The sequence below is a fragment of the Penicillium manginii genome (genome assembly GCF_028828005.1).
Source record: "Penicillium manginii strain IBT 31320 chromosome Unknown utg000004l:1.0-7231830.0:1.0-7236170.0, whole genome shotgun sequence".
Classification (NCBI taxonomy): Eukaryota; Fungi; Ascomycota; class Eurotiomycetes; order Eurotiales; family Aspergillaceae; genus Penicillium; species Penicillium manginii.
Genome location: NW_026643105.1, coordinates 3,727,985 through 3,751,897, shown reverse-complemented (window position 1 = coordinate 3,751,897; position 23,913 = coordinate 3,727,985). Strand labels below are relative to the sequence as shown.

General features: G+C 50.3%; 8 protein-coding genes across 8 annotated transcripts; 4 read left to right on the top strand and 4 right to left on the bottom strand.

Moving 5' to 3' along the window:
• Positions 1-1,415: 1,415 nt before the first annotated feature.
• On the top strand, positions 1,416-2,351 carry N7533_005111 (phosphoglycerate dehydrogenase; the record flags this gene model as incomplete). Its single annotated transcript, XM_057101761.1, has 1 exon — positions 1,416-2,351. The coding sequence occupies one exon, from the start codon at positions 1,416-1,418 to the stop codon at positions 2,349-2,351; it is 936 nt and encodes a 311-aa protein (XP_056961391.1).
• Positions 2,352-3,044: 693 nt separating this feature from the next.
• N7533_005110 (universal stress protein family domain protein) lies at positions 3,045-5,078 on the bottom strand (the record flags this gene model as incomplete). Its single annotated transcript, XM_057101760.1, has 4 exons — positions 3,045-3,207; positions 3,267-3,328; positions 3,398-4,128; positions 4,196-5,078. 4 exons carry the CDS (start codon positions 5,076-5,078, stop codon positions 3,045-3,047), a joined length of 1,839 nt encoding a protein of 612 aa, XP_056961390.1.
• A 358-nt stretch (positions 5,079-5,436) lies between these two features.
• N7533_005109 (DnaJ domain protein) lies at positions 5,437-6,403 on the bottom strand (the record flags this gene model as incomplete). The annotated part of the gene is made up of 2 exons (XM_057101759.1): positions 5,437-6,182; positions 6,253-6,403. The coding sequence occupies 2 exons, from the start codon at positions 6,401-6,403 to the stop codon at positions 5,437-5,439; spliced, it is 897 nt and encodes a 298-aa protein (XP_056961389.1).
• Positions 6,404-6,765: 362 nt separating this feature from the next.
• Positions 6,766-7,443, top strand: N7533_005108 (putative DRAP deaminase; the record flags this gene model as incomplete). Its single annotated transcript, XM_057101758.1, has 1 exon — positions 6,766-7,443. The coding sequence occupies one exon, from the start codon at positions 6,766-6,768 to the stop codon at positions 7,441-7,443; it is 678 nt and encodes a 225-aa protein (XP_056961388.1).
• A 424-nt stretch (positions 7,444-7,867) lies between these two features.
• Positions 7,868-8,994, top strand: N7533_005107 (OB-fold domain-containing protein; the record flags this gene model as incomplete). The annotated part of the gene is made up of 2 exons (XM_057101757.1): positions 7,868-8,000; positions 8,216-8,994. The coding sequence occupies 2 exons, from the start codon at positions 7,868-7,870 to the stop codon at positions 8,992-8,994; spliced, it is 912 nt and encodes a 303-aa protein (XP_056961387.1).
• A 490-nt stretch (positions 8,995-9,484) lies between these two features.
• N7533_005106 (uncharacterized protein) lies at positions 9,485-11,510 on the bottom strand (the record flags this gene model as incomplete). The annotated part of the gene is made up of 3 exons (XM_057101756.1): positions 9,485-10,515; positions 10,584-10,686; positions 10,746-11,510. 3 exons carry the CDS (start codon positions 11,508-11,510, stop codon positions 9,485-9,487), a joined length of 1,899 nt encoding a protein of 632 aa, XP_056961386.1.
• Positions 11,511-12,578: 1,068 nt separating this feature from the next.
• On the bottom strand, positions 12,579-13,688 carry N7533_005105 (uncharacterized protein; the record flags this gene model as incomplete). Its single annotated transcript, XM_057101755.1, has 5 exons — positions 12,579-12,719; positions 12,807-13,160; positions 13,245-13,435; positions 13,541-13,567; positions 13,676-13,688. 5 exons carry the CDS (start codon positions 13,686-13,688, stop codon positions 12,579-12,581), a joined length of 726 nt encoding a protein of 241 aa, XP_056961385.1.
• A 6,641-nt stretch (positions 13,689-20,329) lies between these two features.
• On the top strand, positions 20,330-22,750 carry N7533_005104 (serine/threonine-protein kinase; the record flags this gene model as incomplete). The annotated part of the gene is made up of 2 exons (XM_057101754.1): positions 20,330-20,494; positions 20,570-22,750. 2 exons carry the CDS (start codon positions 20,330-20,332, stop codon positions 22,748-22,750), a joined length of 2,346 nt encoding a protein of 781 aa, XP_056961384.1.
• Between the last annotated feature and the right edge of the window lie 1,163 nt (positions 22,751-23,913).

The window sequence follows — 23,913 nt, the reverse complement described above, 5'->3', positions numbered from 1 at the left end:
TAATTATAGAGCAGAGTTTTAATGGAGAACAAAGACTGTGATTTCGTCTCTTCTTTGAACTCGACGACAGAGGGGAGTTTTTTTGATTCAAGGCTGAAAGCCGAATCAAAGTGTACTTTCGAGTTGGTTTCCGTCTGGTGCTGGGAGGTCAAAGAGTGATGATCATACTATTTTATGCAGAGTAAATACGTGGACGACACAAGGGGATACTACATATAGCAACTAGCATATTATCATTTAAGCTTGTCTGACTATATGTGTTCTTATACCGTACAGCAGTTTGAGTTGAAGATCAATATGAAAAATCAGTACAATGTTCGTCACTGGAAGAAAGATTCAATAGTCTTCTTGTATCTGTCAGTGCGCTCAGTTGAATTACCTACAATCCCATTTGGTGAGATGAATATAAGTACTTTTCTGTATAGGACCAAGTGATTTCCGATGGAAAGAAATGAGGCAAAATTGTAGTGGCTCGATGAATCGCTCCTATGGCTTTCATCCCCATTTTCTTTGTGCCGACTGTTGCCAGAAACTGGGAGCCTTCCTGACAAACGATTTACAGAAGGTAGTAGATGTTTGAAGTTAGATGGAAATATTTGAAATGAACGAAATGAAACTTTTCTCCGAGGAATACGTAAACCACCATGTCCTCAACAGATGTATCTTTAAATGCAGCGAAAGTCAACGAGCCTCAGTTCACCATCGATTTCCCCACAATGACGAGGTTTCTAGTGACTTCTACTTCTTGGTGGTAACAAAGAAGCTGTGACAAAAGGTCTCCCGGCAATAGAAACCCCGGAAATGGGGATCACTTGACAGCCAAAACGACCTATGGAAATTACTCGCAGTTGATGAGTAGGTCTAGGATCATTCGCATGGTGATAAAATCTTATCCTGAGAGAGCAACCTGACTCGAACCAAAATATTCAGATGAGTGAGAAAGCAAAAGGCAGTCTGTATCTTATCGAGACCCATCAAGGAAGATTGGGCAATTCTAATTAGCGGGGGAGCGTGGGGGTGACACTTTCAATAACCGACGGTGGGAGGCAGTATGGATCCACCATGGCTATTGAAGATATCACCATAATTTTGAAGAACAGATTGACATGATAGTAGAAGAAATATAAAACCAATGGATACAAAATGATAAATAAGCGGAATAATTTACTGCACGACTATTGGGGACGAACGCGAATGCGCGGATAGTTTTCCGAGCTCGGAGGTGGTGGCCGAGATGCCCTCATTTGTCTTCATTTCCCGTCGGTCTTCGTCCGATTACAGTGGGGAATCCGCGGGGGATTATTTCCCCGTACTTGAATGGTGGGGGAATTTCTGTCTCAGAGTCACCTTGGTTCTATCTCTTCCTTCCTTGTCTCTCTTTCTCTCCTTTCAACTCCTACGCCGTCACCATCATCATGAAGCTCCTCTACCCAACCTCAGTCCCCGGGCTCAACGTCCAAAGCCTCAAGGAGTTCGCCTCAGTGCACCCTTATGATGTCAAGTCTCCCATTCCCGAAGAGCACGTAGACGCCGACGTCCTCGTAACCTGGTCCAACGCACCCGACAACCTCAAAGATGCCGCCAAGCGCCTCAAGAACTTGAAATGGATCCAATCGCTCGCCGCCGGCCCCAACGACGTCCTGGGCGCCGGCTTCGATGCTTCCAAGATCATCATCACCACCGGCGTCGGTCTGCACGACTACCCCGTCGCCGAGCACGCCCTCGGTCTCCTCCTCTGCGGCGCACGCCGCTTCTACGAGATGCGCGACTACCAGCTCCAGTCTAAGTGGCCGCAACACCTGGGCGGATCATTCCCGCGCAGCGACTTCACCACATTGCGCGGTTCCCGCGTGCTGATTTGGGGATTCGGTAGTGTTGCGAAGACTCTCGCCCCGCACTTGACTCTCCTCGGTGCTGAGGTGAAGGGTATTGCTCGCAGTGCGGGCGTGCGCAATGGCATTGAGGTCTACGGCGAGGATAAGTTGGCGGAGCTTCTGCCGCAGACAGATGCCTTGGTGATGATTTTGCCTGGCTCGGACTCGACGCAGAATGTTCTGAATGCTGAGCGACTCAAGTTGCTGCCTAAGCACGCTTGGCTCGTGAATGTGGGACGTGGTGTCTCGGTCGATGAAGATGCTTTAGTGGACGCGCTGGAGAAGGGTGAGCTGGCTGGTGCTGCTCTTGATGTGTTCCAGACTGAGCCTTTGCCTGAATCGAGCCGGCTGTGGAAGGCGCCTAATGTGGTTATCTCGCCTCATGCTGCGGGTGGAAGACCCGTGGGCTGCGTGGAGTTGATTGCGAGTAACTTGCAACTCTTCCTGGCCCAGCAGCCGCTGAAGAACAAGATTTAAATACCATACACTTACGATGCAAAGATACTGGGAAATGAAGATATGCACATAAATGAATACAATTTGATATAGAATTTTGGGCAACGACTTCAAGTTTTGATCATGTCTGTCAGAATCGGTGGCAGGCGCACCGTCCTAGGGTAGCCGGAACTTCATGGCCCCAATTTTTGAATCCCTCCAGGGCTACTGTACTTGAACTTGAAACTCTACTAGGTACTCGATTCTAACAATTCAGGGTACCGAGTGTCATGACGTAACTAGGTAGGATACTATCTACCAATCTTGCAAGCAGTATACTAGTATTTTCCAAGGGTTTACATCTCCAAAACTGCCTACTGGCTAGTACCTACGCTATAATAGCCCTGGAGTAGTAATATAGTACTACCAAAGTCATCAAAATATCACCTACAACGAGGAACTGATACTAGTACTAATCCAAAGAGTACCAGGGCTACATTGGGGGGGTTATGGTATTGGTTTCGCAGATCCTCATATTCTAATTTTAATAAATGTCCGTTATTCATGAGTTCGGGGTATCGAGATAGGGGGAATGCAGGAGTCATGATCTAAGAAGACCAAATGGTACCCATGCCCCATGGTATAAAATGATGTTATCGGTGGATGATTGGCAGACCAGGTGAAACTCCAGCAGCAAAGGCAACGTCAGATAGTGTTAAGGGCGTTGGGTAGAATTTAATCCACTTTTGCCTGCGTAAGACTCTTTGGTGTTCGGAGATTGTTGGAGAGATGCACGTTTGCGTTTGTGTTTTTGTGTCGCTTTAGTTTGCGACGAGCAACCATAACAGGGACGGAGGAGTGTTGAAGTAGATAGTTGGAGAATGAACCAAGAAGAACTCTAGAATCACAAGTCAGCAGCTATTTTACCATATCTTGCTGGGACATGGTAATGCAGACCCTTTCAGGGCACTTTGGCCACGGGCACCAACGATCACCATAGTTGGTTCAAGTTCATCGATCTAGAGGTCGGGTTAGCTTGGGGCCTTCTCACTTTCGACAGAAATAAATTCCAAGCAATGTCAACTCACAGCCTCGGTGATCATAAGTTTAGGGCTCTTGCAATGGATCACTTCCACGGCAATCCGAACCTGCAGGAGAGTCTTGCGGAGAAGTTTCACACAGGTTTGCGATACCGCCTCGACGGCCCGTACGCGCTCTGTTTCCGCGAGTGAGGATACCCGCGAATCGGCCGAGCTCGACTTGCTGGCAGTTACAGGGCCCAGTCGGCCAAGTATTGTGCGGTTTTGAGAAGCCTCTCTGGTCTGTGAGCCCACAACCACCGCCGCATCTTGAATAGCCTTCGCCCCTTCTCCAACCTGCACAGAGGATGGATTCCCGTCCTCGTGTATGGTGTAGATTGCGTACATGGTATCTCCCTCCCTCAGAACAGTGCCGATGGTCCATTCCAAAGCATATACTGATTCCTCACTCAGGTCCGTCGCGACGAGATACTTCCGTTGACGCCGGCGGCCGCCATCGGCTTCTTCTTGTATGCTGGCATAGTTTCCCCGGACAATTGTTCGAATCGATCTGTTTGGAACGCGGTTGTCGATGGCAGACATGGAAATGCTGAGTTTCTGGGCACGATGAACATCTTCTTTTTCTGCCTCGTCTTCTGAGCCGTACGGGGTGCCAGCAGCAGACTGCGCGTATGGAGTCGGAATATCATAGCTGGTTCGAGGGTGGATGACAGTCTTGAGGGCGGATTTTCTGGGCTTCTTATCCATCCCGGGAATATTATGTTTGTTGATTGTTTTTGCTGCTTTGATTGTTAGCACGCCTTGTATAGTCAAAATAGATGCCAAGGTCACTTTTTGACCACGCACCTTCTTCCGAGGATTGGGTCTTGTCCTCTCTGGCTTTATTGAAGTCGCTGGGGGTGATCCTGGTAATATCGGAGCCTTTCTTCTTACGGCCTCGCGAATGAAGACCTCCCTCAATCTGATCATCGTCACTGGATGAATCATCACCATCATCTTCACTGCTCTCAATGATATTCTTGTCGCGGTCGAAGACGTCTTTGGCAAGACGCTCACCCGACTCCTCGTGCTCGGTCGGTTTGACATATCCTGGAAGAACGCCGGATTTCTTCCGACCCAAAGCTTCATCCGACTGGTTATGGGCATCTTGCATTATCGCTTTCCCTTTCTCCGTGTCGGCTAACGTTGGCTTTGACTCAAATTGGTGGGTACCTGGGGAAACAGATCGACTGAAATGCGACGTAGGCGACCGAGAATCAAGAGATGAGCCACGACGACTTGATCCACGACTTGAATCTCTACCGCGAGAAAAGCTGCGTGGGAACAGTCTTGATTCCAACCCCGACATCATTGCGGCCATGCCCTTCCGGCCTTGCGTCTTCTCCGATGACCTGTGAGAAGGATCCTCGGCGTCGGCGGTAGGCCGCTCCGGGGAGCTGGGGGCGGACGCCATGGCGAGAGAGATGTTTCGTAAGGGCGATGATTTGAGAGGTCCGGCCGAGTTGCGATTTGATCTTCGTGATGACGAAGCAACCCCGCCAACAACACTCCTTGCAGACTGCGGGGTGTTGCTCAGCAGACTTTGGACAGTGCGACCAATGCCCGGGGTTTTGGGGTCCGCAGAAATTGGGGGGATTGGAGGTGAAGCAGCAGGGTTTGCTGAGGATTTTGAAAGCTCCTGTGAGGCCTCAGGGAGCTTGGGGGAGATGCGACCAGAGTGGTACGACATCGCGTGCGGTACCGCCTCCGGCGGGTTGCTGTGGAGAAAGTTGACGGGAACCAACGAGGATGCTGAACGACAGTGGAATGTGGAGTTGATCGCCCACCTTACCAGTAATAGTAGTACATAGTACGAAGTAACTAGTGTATGCCTCGAGGTAGTGATAACTTGACTGATGGCCCAGGCAGTACCTAGTAGTAGTTGATTGGTGATTGATAGGATTGGCAGGAACAGCAAGAATAGCACTGCATACTTGGGTAGCTGCCAGACTAGTAGATCTCTACCAGCTAGTTATGTGTACCGAACTCCGTAGAAATACTGTAGATTGGGCTATGAACGCTAAATGAGAAAACAAGATCATACAGAACTAGGCTTTGGACTTCTTCGACTTGGTCTTTGCATCCTTCGACTTGCGAGCTCCAACAGCAGCGAATGCCTCCTCAGATGGCTCATCAGGCGGTCCACGCTTCTTCCCATTGGGCTGCGCATACTTCTCCTCCAGATGCGCGAGGAACCCTTGGCCCCGTTGTTGCTGACGCTTGGTTATCAAAGCCAATAGATCATCCTCACCCCCCGCCGAGCCCTTGGAGGCTTTCGCGGCCTTCTTCTTCTTATCATTCTCCATCTTCTTTGACATCTTCTCCGCCTCCTTGGCCTCCTTCTTCGCACGCTTGACCCGTCGATCGCGCTTTGCCTCTGACTCCTCGGTATAATTGTCATATTTCTCCACCTCGCCCGCGGCAATGGCCTCATCGATGATGGCCCGGAAGCGCTCATCGTCGTCCAGGACGTTGGAAAGCATCACCGACTCATAAATCCCGTCCAGATCACCCTCATTCGTCTCATATGCCTCCAGCAGATCTTTCTTCTCTTCATCGGAGCCTTGGTATTTCTTTTGGAAATCGGAGACCGCGCGCGTGTCGAGCATGGCGGAGAGCTGTTCGCGGTAAAAGTCCAGCCAGTCAAAGTCGCCATCTTCACCGAGCACTTCTTGCGTATTGCCGGTGCGATCGTACATGTTGCGACGCCGTTGGTCGGAGAGGACGGCGTAGGCGAGGGCGATTTTCTGAAATTTGGCATTTGCTTCGTCGCGAGCATCTTCGCTCACCTTGTCTATAGCACGGCGAATTAGTTTTTGTTCAGTCTCCATTCATACCTGGCAGAGATTTTGATCAGCGCTTACCTGGGTGGTGCCTCAAGGCATTCTTCTTGTATGCGGTCTTGATCGCCTCTGGTGTTGCTGTTGACTTAACACCGAGAATTTGGTAGAGATCTTCCTCGATCGAGGGTGGTTGGTCATCGGCGACCTTGTCAGCCTTGGATCCTTTAACCATCTTGAGATTTGGCGCGATTGATCCTAAGTAACCAAGATGCGCTCGCAGAGAATTGATGGCAGCAGTGTTTTTCCGAAGATTTCAATTTTCAATTTCAGGTTCAAGTTGAGCAGGTCGCGGGTCGCGATCTCCGACGCGCCTGTCATTCCGTCATTCTGCAGCCCCGACCGCTTTCAGCCTGACATCAGTGGGACATCTCTTCGTCTTTCTCTTTCTCTTTCAACTTGGACCATCTATTGACTCTTTCAATTTACTCACTCTGACATCGGTTGAATAACCACCTAGCTCGAATTGGATAGTCCTTTCGCGCATCCTCTCTGTGATCCTCGCCGCCAATTGAACTCCCCGATCAACCCCCCACAATGACGACCACCTCCCCGCACACCACCTACATGCAGAAATGCATCTCCCTCGCCGAACAGTCCCCTCCTCGACCGACAAACTTCCGCGTGGGCGCAATCCTCCTCTCTCGAAAAGACGGCGACTCTACCTACACCGACGACCGCATTCTCTCCACAGGCTACACCATGGAGTTGGCCGGAAACACCCACGCCGAGCAGTGCTGCTTTGCGAACTATGCCTCCGTCAACAACGTTGCCGAGGAGCAAGTGGGCGAAGTACTGCCCGTCGAGTCGGGCCGAAAGCTCATCATGTACGTCACGATGGAGCCATGTGGGAAGAGGCTGTCAGGGAATGCGCCGTGCGTGCAGCGGATTACTAGGACTCGGGACGGTGGGCGCGAGGGCATTCACAAGGTTTACTTTGGTGTGAAGGAGCCGACGACTTTTGTTGGGGAGTCTGAGGGGTGTAAGATGCTTTCGGATGCGGGGATTGAGTGGGAGCATGTCGCTGGTTTGGAGAGGGAGATCTTATCGGTCGCTGTGGCTGGTCATGAGAACCCGGAGGAGGAGGTTAGGTCTGCTTTGGGGAAGATGGGGACGAATGTTGATGATATTAGTGAAGAGGAGAGGCAGAGGCAGGCGCAAATACCCCGCAACCCGAAAAAGAGGATGATGGAGGGGGAAAACATTATTTACTAGATGAGAATAATAAAATATGATAAGACGAGTTCCCGAATGAATATTAGTCTTCTTGTTAGAGTGAAAATGGGACAGATATAACAAGTTCTAGCACTTGTGCTCGATAACATAGTCAGCTATACGCACTTTGATAGAAGTACGAACCCCAGTGTGTGAATGATTTAATTCAACATGCACTCCATCGACTCCCATAAAATTGGCATAAGAATTTCCATACCAGAGTGAGCCATTCGGCGCCTCAAATTTCTGTTTATTTTTCAAGAACCTGTCCTGCAGAAGAATCACATTGTTCCCATCGACACGTCAAATTCAAGACACGTGACACGCTCCACACCAACGATTCAACGACAATGTTCCAACATATCTGGTCCCCTTCAAGCGATCATAGCACCTTGACCGATTCCTCCGACGAGAAAATGACCTCATGGAGAAACACGACGATGCGGACCTTATCTTCTACCCCGCATTCTGCTTCAAGGCGTCCCCAACGCACTTCGCCTGGGTGAAAATGGCCCTGGCAGATGTGCACAAGCTTCATAGACCGGAAGGTTTCAATGGTATGAATACTCTTCTTTCTCTTCTCTGGCAGCATTGCTCTCTTTTAAATCACATTTCCTTGCTTCTGGCGTGAGCTGCCTCTTCCTCTCTTCGGGTTCAAGCTTTCCTATGCCCCGCTCTCCGTCGCGAGATACACCTCATACATTATCAACTCCCCCACCAACGGCGCATCTATATCCAAAAATAACTTCAGAGACCAACTAACAAAACCCAGGCCAAAAACTATTCTTCTACAAAAACCACCCAATAACCTACATCAGCGTCGTCGGCGTAATCGTATCCAGAAACGAAATCCCCCGCCGCACAATCCTCACCATAGACGACAGCAGCGGCGCCACGCTCGACATCGTAATCTTACAAGCAGATGCCAAAGAAAAACTCACAACAGAGAACACCGCGCCCGTCCGCTCATACCCGAGCGCATCCAGCACGGCCCCGTTCAATTTATCTCGGCCTGCGACTGATCTCTCAGCGGAAGATTCGCCCGATCTCCTGGCCATGAATCAAATCGTGCACGTCTCCGCGACGGATCGGACGATAATTGATGTCTCGAAACTTGTGCCCGGGACGACGGTTAAGGTTAAGGGGACGGTGAATCGATTTCGGGGAACGATGCAGGTTAATCTGGAGCGGTTTGCGCTGGTGCATGACACGAATTCTGAGATGCGGTTTATTGATGAACGGTTGAGGTTTTTGGTCGAGGTTCTTTCTTTGCCGTGGTTTTTGCTGGATGAGGAGGTTGAGGATTTGAGGCGGGAGGCGGAGAGGGGTGGGTTGGAGGTTGCGGAGGAGAGGAGGCGGGCTGAGAAGAGGGCGAGGATGAGGACGGAGAGGGAGGAGAGGGATCAGCGGCATATCCAGAGGCGGTATGAGAAGGAGGAGAGGAAGAGGGCGGTTGGGGCTGGGGTTTGTAGGGAGGATGGGGTCAAGGTCATGCATGATATTCGCAAGAAGAGGGCGCTTTCTGGGCAGCGGGGTTTGGGGAAGCAATAAGGCTGGTCGAGAACGGCGGAAGAGCCCTGGAGGGGTTATTTTGAGGCTGCCCAATTGGCACATGGCTTATTTCAATCTCTGGTCAGTCTACGGGTTCAAGTTCATTTGGATTTGGGGGAAACTCTGCAGTGGTATCAGATAGTAGTACAGCGGTACTACTACCAGTAGACACTACTAGTATATGCTCAGTGACCTAGGCATTTACCAAATTCTCATTTATAAAGTAGCGATAATGAGAGCTTTTATGCGCGAGCAGTATGTATTTAAGGAGAGATAGACATGAGAACTTGAAATCGTCATTCATTTCATCACAAACCCCAGAAACAGGGTATCTTCATGCCACGCGAAACGCCTAGCTGAAGAGAGATAATCCAAAAGAAAGAAAGGGGAGGGGGGAAAGCAAGAACACCCCGCAGCCAAAAAGTCACAAGAGGAACAGCCAAAAAAAAGGGGCCCAAATAACATTAGTGGTATGTCCAAATCACACATATCAGTGGTAGTACTTGGGCCCACCACCGTGTCCACCAAGCATACCGCGATAATAGTCATCACCGCTGCGACTGCTGCGATGATCTTTGAACCGACGGCTATCATCCCCATCAGGCAGGATAGAAGTTGGAGAATCCATGTATAAATCCGCGGCAGATATGCCCTCGTATCGGGGAGCGTTGTCGCGGCTGCTGTGCAGGTCGCTTTCCGAGTGTCGATAGTCGCCGGAACGTGTGTTCATCCCGCGAGACGAGCTGCGGGATGTTCGCGAGAATCGTCGAGAAGCCGGGCCGGAGCCAGTTCGGCCGTAGCGGGATTCGCGGTCAAACTTCTCCGCTGGTCGGTGCTGTGAGGGCGTCGAGGCTGTGCCTGTGATATCTGCTGGTCTGGATGTGGAGAAGGAGCCTGTTGAGCTGCCAGTGCGAGAGTGGCCTGGGCCGGACTCTTTGTATTGCTTTCCGCCTCCTGGGTGGGCGCTGTAGGGCTTTCTTTCTCGCTCGATGGAGACTGAGGGTGTTACTTCGTCATCTTCGTCATCAATTACAGCCGAGGATGATGCGGCAGAGGCTGTGGGTGGAGGACGTCCTCGTTCGTATGATCGAGCTCGGCCGGTGGATGAAATGGCTGGCTCGGGGGATCTCTTTGCAGTCGGTGGTCGTGAGAGCTCGCGTTCCTTTTCAGTGATGCGAGGCAGATCAACTCCACAGTGCTTCATTATGTACTCCTCGGTCTCCTCTCTTAGTTGAATATCAGCGGTGTCAGGGAAGAGTCGGCGTGGGATCTCTTTCGGAAACCGCTCTTTCTTGTCATCGGGATTGCTGATCGGCATGTTGAGTACAGCCTTCTGCAAGCGCTCGTATTCCCGATCCGGATGGGCTTGAATCATCATGGTGGCCCATTTTTCAAATCCTTTCGGGGTCAGTCCTGGGATATCAGGTCGTTCATGGAGATCAGCCGATTGGACCAGGTGGTGTTCCACTTTCACGTCGCGGAACAGTCTCGAGATGGAGGAGGTGCGGTCATCAAATATGTCTGTATAAATAGGTCAAAAAAAGAGTTCTGTATTCAGGTCGATTCGGGAAAGGGAAGAAAAAACCAACCTTTCCAAGGATAGTTATCTAGCGAAACATTTGTGTCCGCATAAAACTTTTGCAGCTTTTCAGGGACAATGACAAGGGTATTTCCCGGTGGGTAATCTTCGATCTATTCCCCCAACGTCAGTATCATCCTATACATGGACCATATGGATGATTATGACATACCAAGTGCATTGCAATTCCACGCAAAAATTGACCAAGCCTCTTTGTAGGCTTTCCGTCTTCAAAAAGCTTTCCCCAGATCCTCTCTAGCGTCGTCATCTCCATCACCGTCGTGTCACGCTCCGGACCCTTGGGGCGTGCTGCCTGGCTTCCATGACTAGACACCGACTCACGGCGCCGGGAAAATGACTCCTGTGACCTTGTGCGAGTATCATTTGAGTACTCGGATGGGGGCACATATGGCTGCGTATCAAAGCTCTTCGACATCGGATCGACGAACGGCGTTGACCCGCTTCTCTGAGAAGCAATCGGTGGAGACTCGGAGTGTGGTCGGGGAGCTAAGTCGGCCGCAGAGTATGGAGGCTGTAGTGACTGCGATCGAGCAGGAGGCTGACCAGACCCAGACCCAGACAAATTGCTATTCTCCAAGCCACTAGCTTTGAGTTGCTGGATCACGGTCGCGGTGATTTGCTGCAAGACGTCGGGGGACAAGTAGGCGGAAGACTCATTACTATGGACAGCAGAATTGACAGCATCGTTCAAATGGCCCGAGTTCGTACTCTCCGGGCGGGGAGGTTCTGGATATGGCGGCTCCATGCTTGGGGTAGCCGATGCGAGCGGAGGCATCTGCGGTTGGGGCATGTTCAGGTAGTCGTGTTCGTGGCGAGAGGGATATGGAGGATGCGGTGGGCCGTAAGGATCCTGATCGGAGGCCATATTGCCCATCTGGTAAGGGTTAGGGGTCGAACGGTAGCCATCGTAAGCCATCGCGACCAGGATGCGAGACGAGCCGTGGGGTTGGTTTGATTCTCTCTCACTCTCGCTCTGGCTCTAGCGGACAGCCCGCGGGGGTATGGGGCTAAGCAGACGGCAGAGAATTAAGGGAAAACCAACCACGAATACGGTCGGGGCCTGAGGAGGAGAGAGTGTGTCGCAGAAGGTAGAGAAATTGAGAGCGATGGAGGGGCTGTGGGGAAAACAGTGGCGATCTCAAACACAACTGCGTCACTGGACCCGGTGCAACAGCTTACAATAGTACTACCAGTACATTGTCAACTTGAATACTTGCAGCCCTGTGGGACTGGGCCCGACGTCACGAACCTTTGGATGTGGCGCATTTAATATATTAAAGTGTCACAAATTCTTGGGATGTCATATCCGCCAACTGGGCTGTAGCGTCATGATCGGCATCATTTAATCTATTCACTGATGGCTTCCATGCGATGCCTGCGTCGATTACGATTTCCTCGGCACCTATCAGAGCTGCTAGCAGCATGTTTCATGTTTTGCACAGATCGCTGCATCTGCAACTCGGCTGTAGACCCGACAGTTGGCTCTGCAGAGTAGGCCAGTGCGGCCACGCGCTGCCCGTCTGAGGTGGAGGCATGACCTGGTCCGAAGTTAGGAATTACCTTGGTTGAAAAAGAGCGGGACTGAGACTAGTGCATCTTCATTCTTGTGAGAAGAGAAAGAAAAGAAAGAAAGAAAGAAAGAAAGAAAAAGGACAACCGTCGACCTAAACATAAACAGAGTATTGCACTTTCCCAGTCGTTGGAGATGAGTGGAGAGTTGAATGGGATATTATTGGAACGTGGGGAAACGGAACCACCGATGTCATGACCATGGGTACCCCTGACCTCGACCCAGGGAAACAACGTATCGACAAATCATCGCCTTGATGTCATTTCATTCTCTTATGAGAGGAGAAGAGAGGAACGTAAAGCTCGAAGCTTCGAGAGGCTCAACTGTTTACTCACGTTGGCCTCGGCGATGACGATTCGGCTGATTTGCAAGCTTAGATTAGCCATGAAAGACATAGGAACAATTCCTGAGACATCATGAGACATCAATACTCACGCGAATTTTCGCCCACCCAGTTCGAGCCCGTTCGGGTCGTGGGACGATGGTATCATCGTCAGAGCCATATTCAAGCAGAAATTCATTATTCGTGGTCAAATCAGAACTTGCGCGAGATTCCTGTAATAGGAAGAAATTTTGGATCATTAAAACAGTTCACTGATTCTCTTCTTGAAGCAATATTAGGACAAACAGGAAGCAACTTACGGTCTCATCGTTGATCTCTGTCCGTGGAGGCCGAGGTTCTGTAGCCCGATTGACAGCACTTTCATATGCACGTCCACTTGTAGAAGGCTGTCTGAAACCATGGGCTGCATTGAGGGCATCATGATCAATGAGTCGATCTCGAGAAAGTGGCGATGGCTCAGCGGGAAGACCACAATCGTTGGTGCCTTCTTCAGCGACAAGAAGAGCGAGTCGGCGTCGGGGTGCAGGGGGAGGTCCCTCGATCGCTCGATCTGTGGGCGAGTCTTCCTCAGATCGCTGGAGAAGGCGTTGATTTTCACGTTTATCAAACTCGTCGTCGTTGTTCATCATGAAGTCCTGACAAGGAACGCATGTCTATCGAAAGCCATTTTTGATCAGTTCAAGTTTCAACCGTACAAGCATCCCTTTATATATCAACAAGCGTCGATGACCACTTACCGGCTCCGTATGCTGGCGCTGGTTTTTTGCAAAGGAGTCGAGGGTCTTGAAAGCCCCGCAGATTCTGCATTTACGCTCTGACTGCTGCAGGTTGCCCGAGCAATCACAGCACCGGATGAGACCTGCATGGTTCGCAGCCAAGATGCCGTTGCCCTCTCGATAAACTCTCTGCCGAAGAGCCGCAAGCGAAGCTTTTGAAAACCATGTCTTGGATTGACGGACTCCACACATAGAGCAAGTGAGCCTATAGCTATTAGATATTGCACCCAAGGTGACGAACACGACTGTATACTTACCACGCCGGAAGTACAATGCTGTCCACGCTGAAAGAGGTCAGTGGGAAAATCACTTCAGATAGAGATATCGAGAAAAGGAATGGACTTGCGCTCTTCTGACATTGGCATTGTAGCCGCCTCTGTAGGCACTCACACGTGAGCGATCCATGATAGCTGATTACTGAGGAAGGGTCTTGATTGGCACACAAAGATCTTCAAAGGATGGTTCACTCGGCTGTCCGGGAGAGAAGTAGAACTGGAGAGCGTAGAAGGCGAAATAGAGAGGCAAGAATGAAGCGAGGAAGGAAAGTTACGGCGGATGTGCATGGAAAAGCAAGGCACTTTTATGTGACGTTTGTGTATTGCTCAGCAGGCAAGCACCACCAGGTCGACAGCAACAATGCCAGACAATGCCATACGATCGTTGCCTAAACGTACCATTCACCTTCAAGCACAAATTTCCATAGACCAGCTTAATGAATAGCTCAATAAAAACGAAGCTCCAGCTCTCTAAGTGAGATACTAGTACTTCATGGGCAATATCAAACCGTTCGGGAAGGCCGCACACTGAGAGCCGCTGAAGCCCCGCCTTAATAATAGTGTATCAAGGACGTCTATAGAAGCGAATATCTATTACTACTACTAGTAGTAGTAGTAGTAGTAGTAGTAGTAGTAGTAGTAGTAGTAGTAGAAATCGTAGTATTCCGTGGGTTGCCTCTATAAATCCATGATATTACAGCAGAAACTTCAAGTTTTTAAGCTGAAGTAGCCCTTGTGGACTACTCCTAGCATATATTCCTAATTCCCAGTTTTGGATATTAATTTCAAACCACTATCGAGTAGGTACTACTAGTACTAGCACTACTAAGAGTAAAAGTATTCACGAGCTTTGAAGACTCCTTCCTAGAAGGTTTCTTGATAGTACATGATGCTGTAGCTTCAAGGTTCAAAGCTCTAAAGAACATTAGTATCTTACAGCTGTAAGCCTCATGCCTATGGCCACCAACCTATAACCGTACTAGTAGAAAAGATCATGGATACTAGTACTTTACGAATATATCTGGCTGCGTGGAAATGACAAAGTATATCCGCAGAAAATCTCAAACTCGGATGACAGACAGTAGGCAAGCCACCAGTGAAAGCATAAGGACATGTGGTCAATCCGCCTGGGCTTCCACTGGAACGGCGATACGTGGCAATGCCGGAGGAAGTGAAACAAACAAAGAAACGCTGGCGTCAGCGAGATATACCCAGGGCATCGAAAGTGAGCGATGAGCCCTAGAGGGCCATCGGGAATTTCAGCAGCAGTGTCACCGTCTTGGAGGAATCTTCCAAGGTTTTTGAAACATACTAGTATAGAATTTCCGCCGAAGAAACAGATAGACTATACTACTAGTACTCCTCCACTGCCAAAGCATCTCAGATACTAGTAAGCCACATCAAGTCCACGGATACATCATGGCCAACAGGTAGATGCAGATGGATATGGCAAGGACTCAATAAGCAAAAACCCGAAAGAGCACAGAAACAATAGGGACAATGGGACTGCCCTAAGCAAAAGCCATTGAACTAGAATCCACTCCCACACAATGAGACCTGTCGTAAGCCGGCTACAAGGATGATACCAACAATAGCTCATCAAGGCCCCATATAGGAGGCGGGTAAAATGTCCGAACAGATCCTCTAATGAAAGTGGGCATCTTCGCTTCAAGCCAACCTACTCCAAAACCAAAGCCTTGCTCCGTACGTACCTACCAAAGTGCCGAGGATGCAGGGACAGCTTGTCAGTTTCCTCGGCGACGTACCCACAATAGGGTAGGGTTTGAAATTAGATTCGACGGACGGAAGTTTGACAACCTTCCAGAAAGTTCATCAAACGAACATCAGGGGCCCGCGAAGTTACAACCCCTAGGCTAGGAAGGAGAAAGTCAGAGATAGACTAACCCAAGCCAAGCCCCCTCCCCTCCTCTGCTCCAAATATGCTCTAAATACGTCGATGATGACAGGGACCGTCGCCGGAAATAGTTAGGGGCCGCGCAGTTGGCCATGGAACCATGGTAAGGACCTTCCAGAAACGCCAAAGCGTCGAATGAGGGGACGCTTGGAGGCGGACGGTGGACTGTGGACTGTGGGACCCGACCCGAGATGCCTCGTGCAGCTAGCTTCCCGGAGCGGCGGTAATCCGTCGATTATCGTCAACCCTTCGTTTGGGATTGATGGGGTCGATCGAGGCGGAAAGGGGCGCACATGGCATTCTGATACGCTCCCTTGAGATTGTCTATGATTGTGAGCAAAAGGGGAGGGGGGCCGGTGTGCAAGTGCGTTTTTTGTTTATGTTCGGCGTCTGGTGTGGGTCGTGTTGAATTAGTTCGACATTTAGCTTCGAGGACGGAGTGCAGAGGATGTACAATTTGGAGACGTTTTCCGCTGTGTCGATTACGACTGGTAGAAGGGGGTGGATGGTGGTGGAGGAGAGGAGAAGGGATGATTGGTGATGTGGACTATGGCATGTGGGCGAACCCCTGGCAAGGTGGATGAAGCAGGAGGCGATGTAATGTATGTCTGCCTCGCCGCAATGAGGTGGCAAAGGGGGGCAAGAGGATGACGAGCGTAAGAGACGAGAGTGGGACTTCTGGCAATCATTTGGGGAGTTGAGGGGATGGGTGAGGGTCTATGAGCGATAGTGATGGACGGGGTGATGACCTTCTCGAAGGTCGAGGGAAGACGACGGCACCTCCCGGGGTTATGGCAACGGTGCAATAGTCCCATTCCTTAGGGGCCAGCGATCCTTTGCACAAAAGATGGACCTCTCCTCTCCTCTCGGGGAAGAGGAGCCTGGAGTTGAGGGCCCACGCAGGTGGAGTGCCCGTCGTTCCCCGAGCGCGCTAGGCCCACAACTTGGAGACTTTTGGGAGCTGTCCAGCAATGAAAGGGCTGGATGAGGATGCCTTTTGAGTTGCTATGTGAATTGGAACCCACTTGGTCTTTTTCAACAAAAGAGAACCGAGTTCTCTGCCAATGGTGTGGTGGGCGCATAGTCCCCATCGCACTAGGATTCTCTAATACTGCCTATTGGTACAATTGCTTTTAGCACTGCGCGAAGTCCCTTGCCAATGAAGTCTGCTGCATGCGGTGTGTACAATTGTACAGTGTACTTTGTCCTCCGGTGATTTACGGTGCGTCTCCTGTGAAGGTGCCCAAGCACTGTACATACAGCGTATGTATCTTGGTTCATTCTAAGGTTTAGTGGTGTGGTGTGGTATAGTGAGTGAAGTGAGACATACTGAAGAGGAGGTTTGACAACGAGATCCAGGTATGTATGTTTTGATTGGGCCCACTTGTAATCAAAAATAAAAATAAAAGTAAAGATACAAAGGATTAACGAATTAACTTGTGGGTTTCCACGGATTGACCACTTCCCGTACGTTGGTACCGTGTCTGTCGGTACGGCCCTTGGAACCCACCTTCACCCGCGGAACTCGACCATCAAAAATGGATGATTATCCCTGATGATGAACTAAGTACGGAGTACGGAGTAATTCCACACTGATCACAATATACCTTCAGATAGCCCCTATTCAATTATGCATGGAAAGGCGCAACGCGAATCAAGCAGTGGAGGAGTCTCAAACGGTGTATGATACAGATGGAGTACCCGAGTCTCCCCTCGTACTCGGTATGTACGAAGTAATGAGAAGTTGGAATGCAATATGGGGGGGGCTGCCCGTCCCATCCTTGCGGGCCAAACGGCCGCCCCAGGGTTCGTCTGTCCTGACAGGTGCGTTTCATTCTGCTGCAGGTAATCCATTACAAAGGCTCGTATTGATCCCCCCTAACTCCTCCTCTCCCGTTCTGACAGGTATGCGAGGATCATCCTCGATCGTCTTCCCATGTCTGTGTCCTCGGGTTCCTGGAGCTTGTGGAGTGGAGCTCGCCCAGAAAAGATAAAAAAGACAATCCTATGTACCCGGAAAGAGAGGGTGTGTGTGAGTGAGAAGAGGGTCGATATGGCGATTTCGTCCACCGGGCGACATCCGGTAGGGTAGGGATTAGCGCTCTAACGGTCTGCCGCGAAGAACGACGGCAAAAATTTAATATCCTTGACACGAAATCGGTAAGAGACTAGGCCGGGGAAGTGGTGATAGCGCCTTTTGCAGAACAAAGAAAAGCCATGCCCCGCTCCTGTTGGTCCTTCGTGTGTACTCCCTACGGAGTACATTGGTGGTGGGAGTTTTGTTGTTGTTGCGAGGTCAACCTGAATCAGGGCGCGCGCCATCTGGTTCCCAATCGAGGAAATTGCCCTCACGCAGTGTGACCAGGGTAGCCTCGCCTCCTGACAAGGCTGGCTACGATGCGATGCGATGCGATGCGATGGGACGATGGAACGGTGGAACGATGGGACGATGGATCGAAATATCATTTATTTATTCATTTATTCCCCCATCGGATGTAAGATGTACCACCGATGGGCGTCCCATTACCATGGTGTGCGGGTTAAGCTTACTCTTCTACCATTCCATTACATTAGTACTACGGAGTACTCGTAAACAAAGGAGAGCTCCATGCGAACGCCTCCGCGTCTCTCCGTCCTCCCCCCGAACCTAATTTCCATTTGGCCTTGATCAAATCCCGGTTCCCACCAAGATGGAGTCGAGATTCAAATAATTTATATAAAATATTCCGCGTGCATGAGAAAAAAAATTCAGATCATCCGCTACTGGGACCAGTCAGAGGGCAATCCTCGACTAGTCCTGAAAAACAGCCGGCTGGGTTCGGATTTGCGCCCACACCTTTCCCCAGGAACGCTCGGATAGGTGAAGATCAGGTGGCGAGAAATGAATGCCTGGTCAACCGGATCAACCCAGCCGGAGTGAAACAGGGGAATCGCCTCCGGAGGACGGAGGACGGAGTACGGAGTACAAGGAGTACATACGGCTTTGGATTTATTTAATTATAATTATAATCATACTGTATTATAGGACCTCATTTCAGAATTGGAGTTATTTTAAATTTGCTCCGTATTTAGGATTAACCAGTATGATGGCAACTCTTAATTCCCTCAGAGCTACTCCGTACTCCGTACCTAGGTATACCTTGACGTAGGACATGACATAACAGACATGGTCACAAGAAGGATTCTCCTTGCGGGCCAGACTGCGTCAGACTGCGCCAGACTGCGTTCTGAAAATAAAAATGACATGTTCGACTGTGGGAGGCTCGACCTCGGGGACCTCGACCTCGAACTTGACCTCGACCCGAGAGACGGGAATCTGATGGATGGCTGGGACCAAATCTGATCCGTCAACGTCATGCGGATGAGCAGGAGAGAAAGCGAATCGCGAACGCGTTGCGTCGTACGGGGATACTGATTTACACACTCGCGAACTGTTGTGGGTGTAAAGTACGGGTATGAAGAATACCATTCTAATACTTATATTACCCTTAATTTACGGGGCAACGAACGCGGCCCAACTTGAAGTGGGGGAGGACCGCCCTGAGAAGGCTCAGGCTAGGGCTGCGTGGGTGACTGCGACAGGCTGCTTTTTTGTATGCCCAACCTCCCAAATTCCTCGGACTGCAGTTCCTCGGGTATATCGGTTGTGTGATAATCCTATCGGTGTGTGTTGGAGTCTGCTCATTTGTTTAGACAAGTCCTGCTCCGGAATACAGAGTTCCTGTATGCTCATGCTCTGCTGTATCAAGTCCTCCGTAGAACGGAGTATCAGAGTAATTATCGATTGGATTTTATTGTTTTCATTTCTTTTTCTCTTGCGACTACGGAGTATAGTATGTAAAAACAAAAGGACCAAAAAGAAAAGAAAATCCACCCAAATAAACAGAGTCGATTTTCCACAATCTAAATGTATTGGTGGATACAAGCAATAACCAATAACCATTACCATTACGGAGCACCTTAGGGTATGTATGTATTTTTGAGTCTAGACAATACGGTAAATAACCAGGAACCAGCTCTCCACAGCGATTTTCTGATTGGACCATCGTAAGAGGATCCCGTTATTTCGCAAAACAAGAAGGTCTTTTGGGCCTTTTTCCTCATCGACCATACGTGTATTGACTCCATCCCCAATAGTCCCCTGCAAAATGCCCACTCTTTCCCCTCTCGCGTCCTCGTGCGGATATCCTTTTCTATCTGCTTTTTCCTCTTTACCTTTTCTCTACAATTCAAGATTCAAAGGTATTCGTGATTGCACCTCCGGACGGTGTACAACTATATCAATCCACACCCCATCATCATCATCAGCATCATCATCATCACCCTCCTCCACTTCTCCCCCCATCTGGAACCAGGTGGACTGATCTGCGCCGGCCTAACGTGGTTAATTTACCGTCCCCACGGCGCCGTCCTGGAGCTTAGAGCTGTCAGCGCGTCAGGGGCTTCCCACGGCCTCCGATCGCTCGAGTTCCCACCCTAAACGGGTCTTCTCCTATTCTGGGTGGAATTCCTTTTTATTGCTTCGTGCCCGTTCTTCTTTGGTCTGGTCATAGAACCTTTCCCCCCCTCCCTCCATCTCCCCCTCCTCCTTTCCAACTACACCGTCATTCCTTACATCTTTAATGGGAGTGACTCCCTCCTTGCTCAACATCAGACAACACATTCGGATGATGATCACTCACCCACAATTGAACATCCTATCCCTCCCTCTCTAAATATACATTACTCTCTCGTGGGAATCCAGCCCCTCTAATGTGAGTGAGCACCAACCACCAATCAACCATGTCGCGCCTGACGCTAATCCCCTCCAAGATACACATACACTCTTCATCTGCTGGCAGATCCGGAGAGCCAAGATGACTGTCACATACGATACCCCCTCTCGGGCAAACCACACATCAATGGCGACCCTCGAGGACCGCTTCCAGGTGATGAAGGAAGTTGGTGATGGTAGTTTCGGTAGCGTGGCCGTGGCCCGTGTACGGACTGCCGGATCCCATATTGCGCGCAGAGGAACCATGGTATGAGAATAATCCACAACAATCTGATGCTGATGTGTGATGATGACCATACTGACCAGACATCCTCTCCTTCAGGTTGCTATCAAGACGATGAAAAAGACCTTCGATTCATTACAGCCATGTCTAGAACTTCGTGAAGTTATCTTCCTTCGCACATTACCAGTCCACCCTCATCTCGTCCCCGCCCTCGATATCTTCCTCGACCCTCTTTCCCGCAAACTGCACATTGCCATGGAGTACATGGATGGCAACCTATACCAGCTCATGAAGGCTCGTGACCACAAGTACTTCGAAGGCAAGCATGTTAAGAGCATACTTTACCAGATCCTGTCTGGGTTAGAACATATTCATGCCCACCACTTCTTCCACCGCGATATCAAACCAGAGAACATTCTCGTGTCTACCTCTGCCTCCACCGACTCTCCTTTCAGCCGCTACTCTACCCTCGTGACTCCCCCATCCTCTCCTCCTACCTATACCGTGAAGATTGCCGACTTTGGTCTTGCCCGTGAGACTCACTCTAAGCAACCTTATACTACTTACGTCTCGACCCGTTGGTATCGGGCACCTGAAGTGCTCCTACGAGCCGGAGAATACTCAGCCCCCGTTGATATGTGGGCTGTTGGTGCCATGGCTGTCGAGATCGCGACCTTGAAGCCACTGTTCCCTGGAGGAAACGAGGTGGATCAAGTATGGCGCGTTTGCGAGATTATGGGAAGCCCTGGCAACTGGTACAGCAAGTCGGGCGCAAAGATTGGCGGTGGTGAATGGCGCGATGGTTCGCGCTTGGCTCAGAAGCTGGGCTTCCAGTTCCCCAAGATGGCGCCTCACTCGATGGAAAGCGTCCTGAACCCATCTATTTGGCCCGCTGCTCTCGCTGAATTTGTCACCTGGTGTCTCATGTGGGACCCCAAGAACCGACCAACCTGCAGCCAATCCCTGAACCATGAGTACTTTGTCGATGCGGTTGATCCCATGCGGCCCAAGTCCTCAACATCCTCGCGACTGCTTGGCCGCAAGCAGTCCGAGAAGAGCTTCAAGTCTCCCACTCTCACCCCGAACGATTCCCCTACTCTCTCAACCAAGCCTTCCTGGTTCCGCCGATCACTTATTGTACGCTCTGACAGCCCAGTCCCTGGTGCTGAAGCCGAGAGCCCGGCCAGACCTGCCCCTGTCACTTACAACACAGTCCCAGAGGTACCACCGGTCAACAAGGCACGCCCTGCCAACACTAAGCGCGCGACGTGGGCGAATGGTGCCCCTATGCCCATTCTTCCCTCCATCCGCCCCGTGTCTCCTCTTTCAAACTCTGTCACCGCTCAAGCCAATACAACTGTAGCACACAGCGAGGCTGCAAAGTCTGCCGAGGCGGAGGCTGCGAAGAACAAGAAGATTGGCCGCCAATTGTCTGTCAACTCGAACGGCAACCACTACTCTGATGCCCACCGCCAGGAGGCTGAGCGGATGCTGAATGGTTCAGGGAACACTACGCCGACTACAAAGGAAAGCTTCTTCTCACACCTCCGCAAGCGTGCTCGTCGACTCTCAGGTCGCAACCAGAACGCCGCACCCGAGGATATCGAAGCCAACGCTGGATGCATCCCCTGGTCAAATCGCTCCTCCATGGCTCTTGATGGGTCCAACCCCGCAGACCCAAAGGCGCACTCCGATCTGACCGATTTGGACAAGGCCTTGCAGAGTGTCAAATACTCCCTCGACACTTCTACACTGAGCAATGTTCCAGTGCATCTCTCTGGAGCTGATGGAAATGTGATCAAGCGGCAATCAATGCCTACCAGCAACCCGGCTCCGATCTCCAGCAGGACACGACGTGCCATGCAGATGACAAGCCACCCAGTTCACCGCTATGAGACACCCGAGGAAGAAGATGAGCTTTTAGACGAGGTGCTCCACTCTGCCAGCAAGGCGGCGCGACGCCTCGCGCAGACCCAATCAATGTCTGTTGGGGTACACCGCCAGATGGATAACTCGCAAGCCTTACCGAGCCCATATCCCACTCCTTCTCCCACGGCCAAGGCCGATGGCTATTTTGAGACTCCTGTGAAACACCACACCAATAAGGCGGACCCTAACTCCAACCGTCAGTGGCCAACACCCCCCCCTATGAGGAGAGTGAGTGGAACCAAAAGGCTTCCACCAATTACTTCTCATCTGGAACAAACTACATTTGAAACACGAGTGTTTACTCGACCTCGATCACACCAAACACTCACTCATATTCTCATCTCCAAATAGAGAATCACCACCAAAAACAAAATTCTGGCGAAAGATTGCGCTAAAAATCGGATACATACTCGTTTCGGCGTATTGGTTTCGGGGCACTTTTTCTCCAGGTCTGGCAGTTCTGGGTTTTCCTCTTTTTTCTCTCTTTCTTCCTTTCATACCCCCATAGGCCCTTTTTTGGATAGATGGTTACTGGCCTCGCACACATTCCCCCCCTCGGTTTTATTTCCCTGGTGATCTCTCATTATCTTTTGGCGTTGCACATTATTTTCCCCACCACATTTTTTCACATCTTCATTTGATACCACATGCGCCAGCCGCATTATATACCATTCCCTACACTTGCATATCCCTCGCGTTTTTTCCATCCTTGATGAATATGGCGCTTTCTTTTTTCCTTTGTCTACATACTTCTCTCATCCCTCTCTCTCTCTCTCTCTGTACATTGTCATGGCAAAAACTGCCACTCCTGTCCATCGCTTTCCTTATCCAACTGCTCTCTTGCATTGCATCCTCTTTGATCCCATCTTCCTGTTCACTCATTCTTGTACTATCTTTGATCCTAAGCCCCGGATTGACTGGCTGGCCTCCAGTTCACCTTGTTGTAATATAGCACCTACTCGGCATCTGCCAATCATATACGCATATACAGTTGACATGCATAATAATATTTTTTCGCTTATCCATCCTTGATTCCTTACTAGTTAAATTAGAGTTCAAAGACATGCAATGTACCTGGCTTCGTACATGATCATCAGTAGACTCAGCAACCCGGTAACTAGAGTTCCAAGGTTAGTTCACATCAAGCACTGGCAGTCTGCCAGCGGGCTCGGGATCCACCCGGAGTAACAACGGCCCGCCAATATTCAAGTTTCCCAATCAAGCATGCTCTTCACCATCAACTTTTTTTGATCCTCATTTAGCGCCCAGCTTCAATCGCAGAAGCTTACTTGGCCGAGAACAAGTCCCCAAGCCGATACCTGAGCAATTTTCTCTCAAGACTCCCGGCCTCAAAAAACCACAGGCCCCAAAAAATCAAGGATCAGCGAAAAACTTACACGCTATCAATCTTAGACAAGAGATACCCCAGCGGCTAGAACGACTACACAATTGGCGCCCTCTGCCCGGAGAATAGGGAAAAAAGAAAACCCAAAGTCACAAAGCATACTCCGACA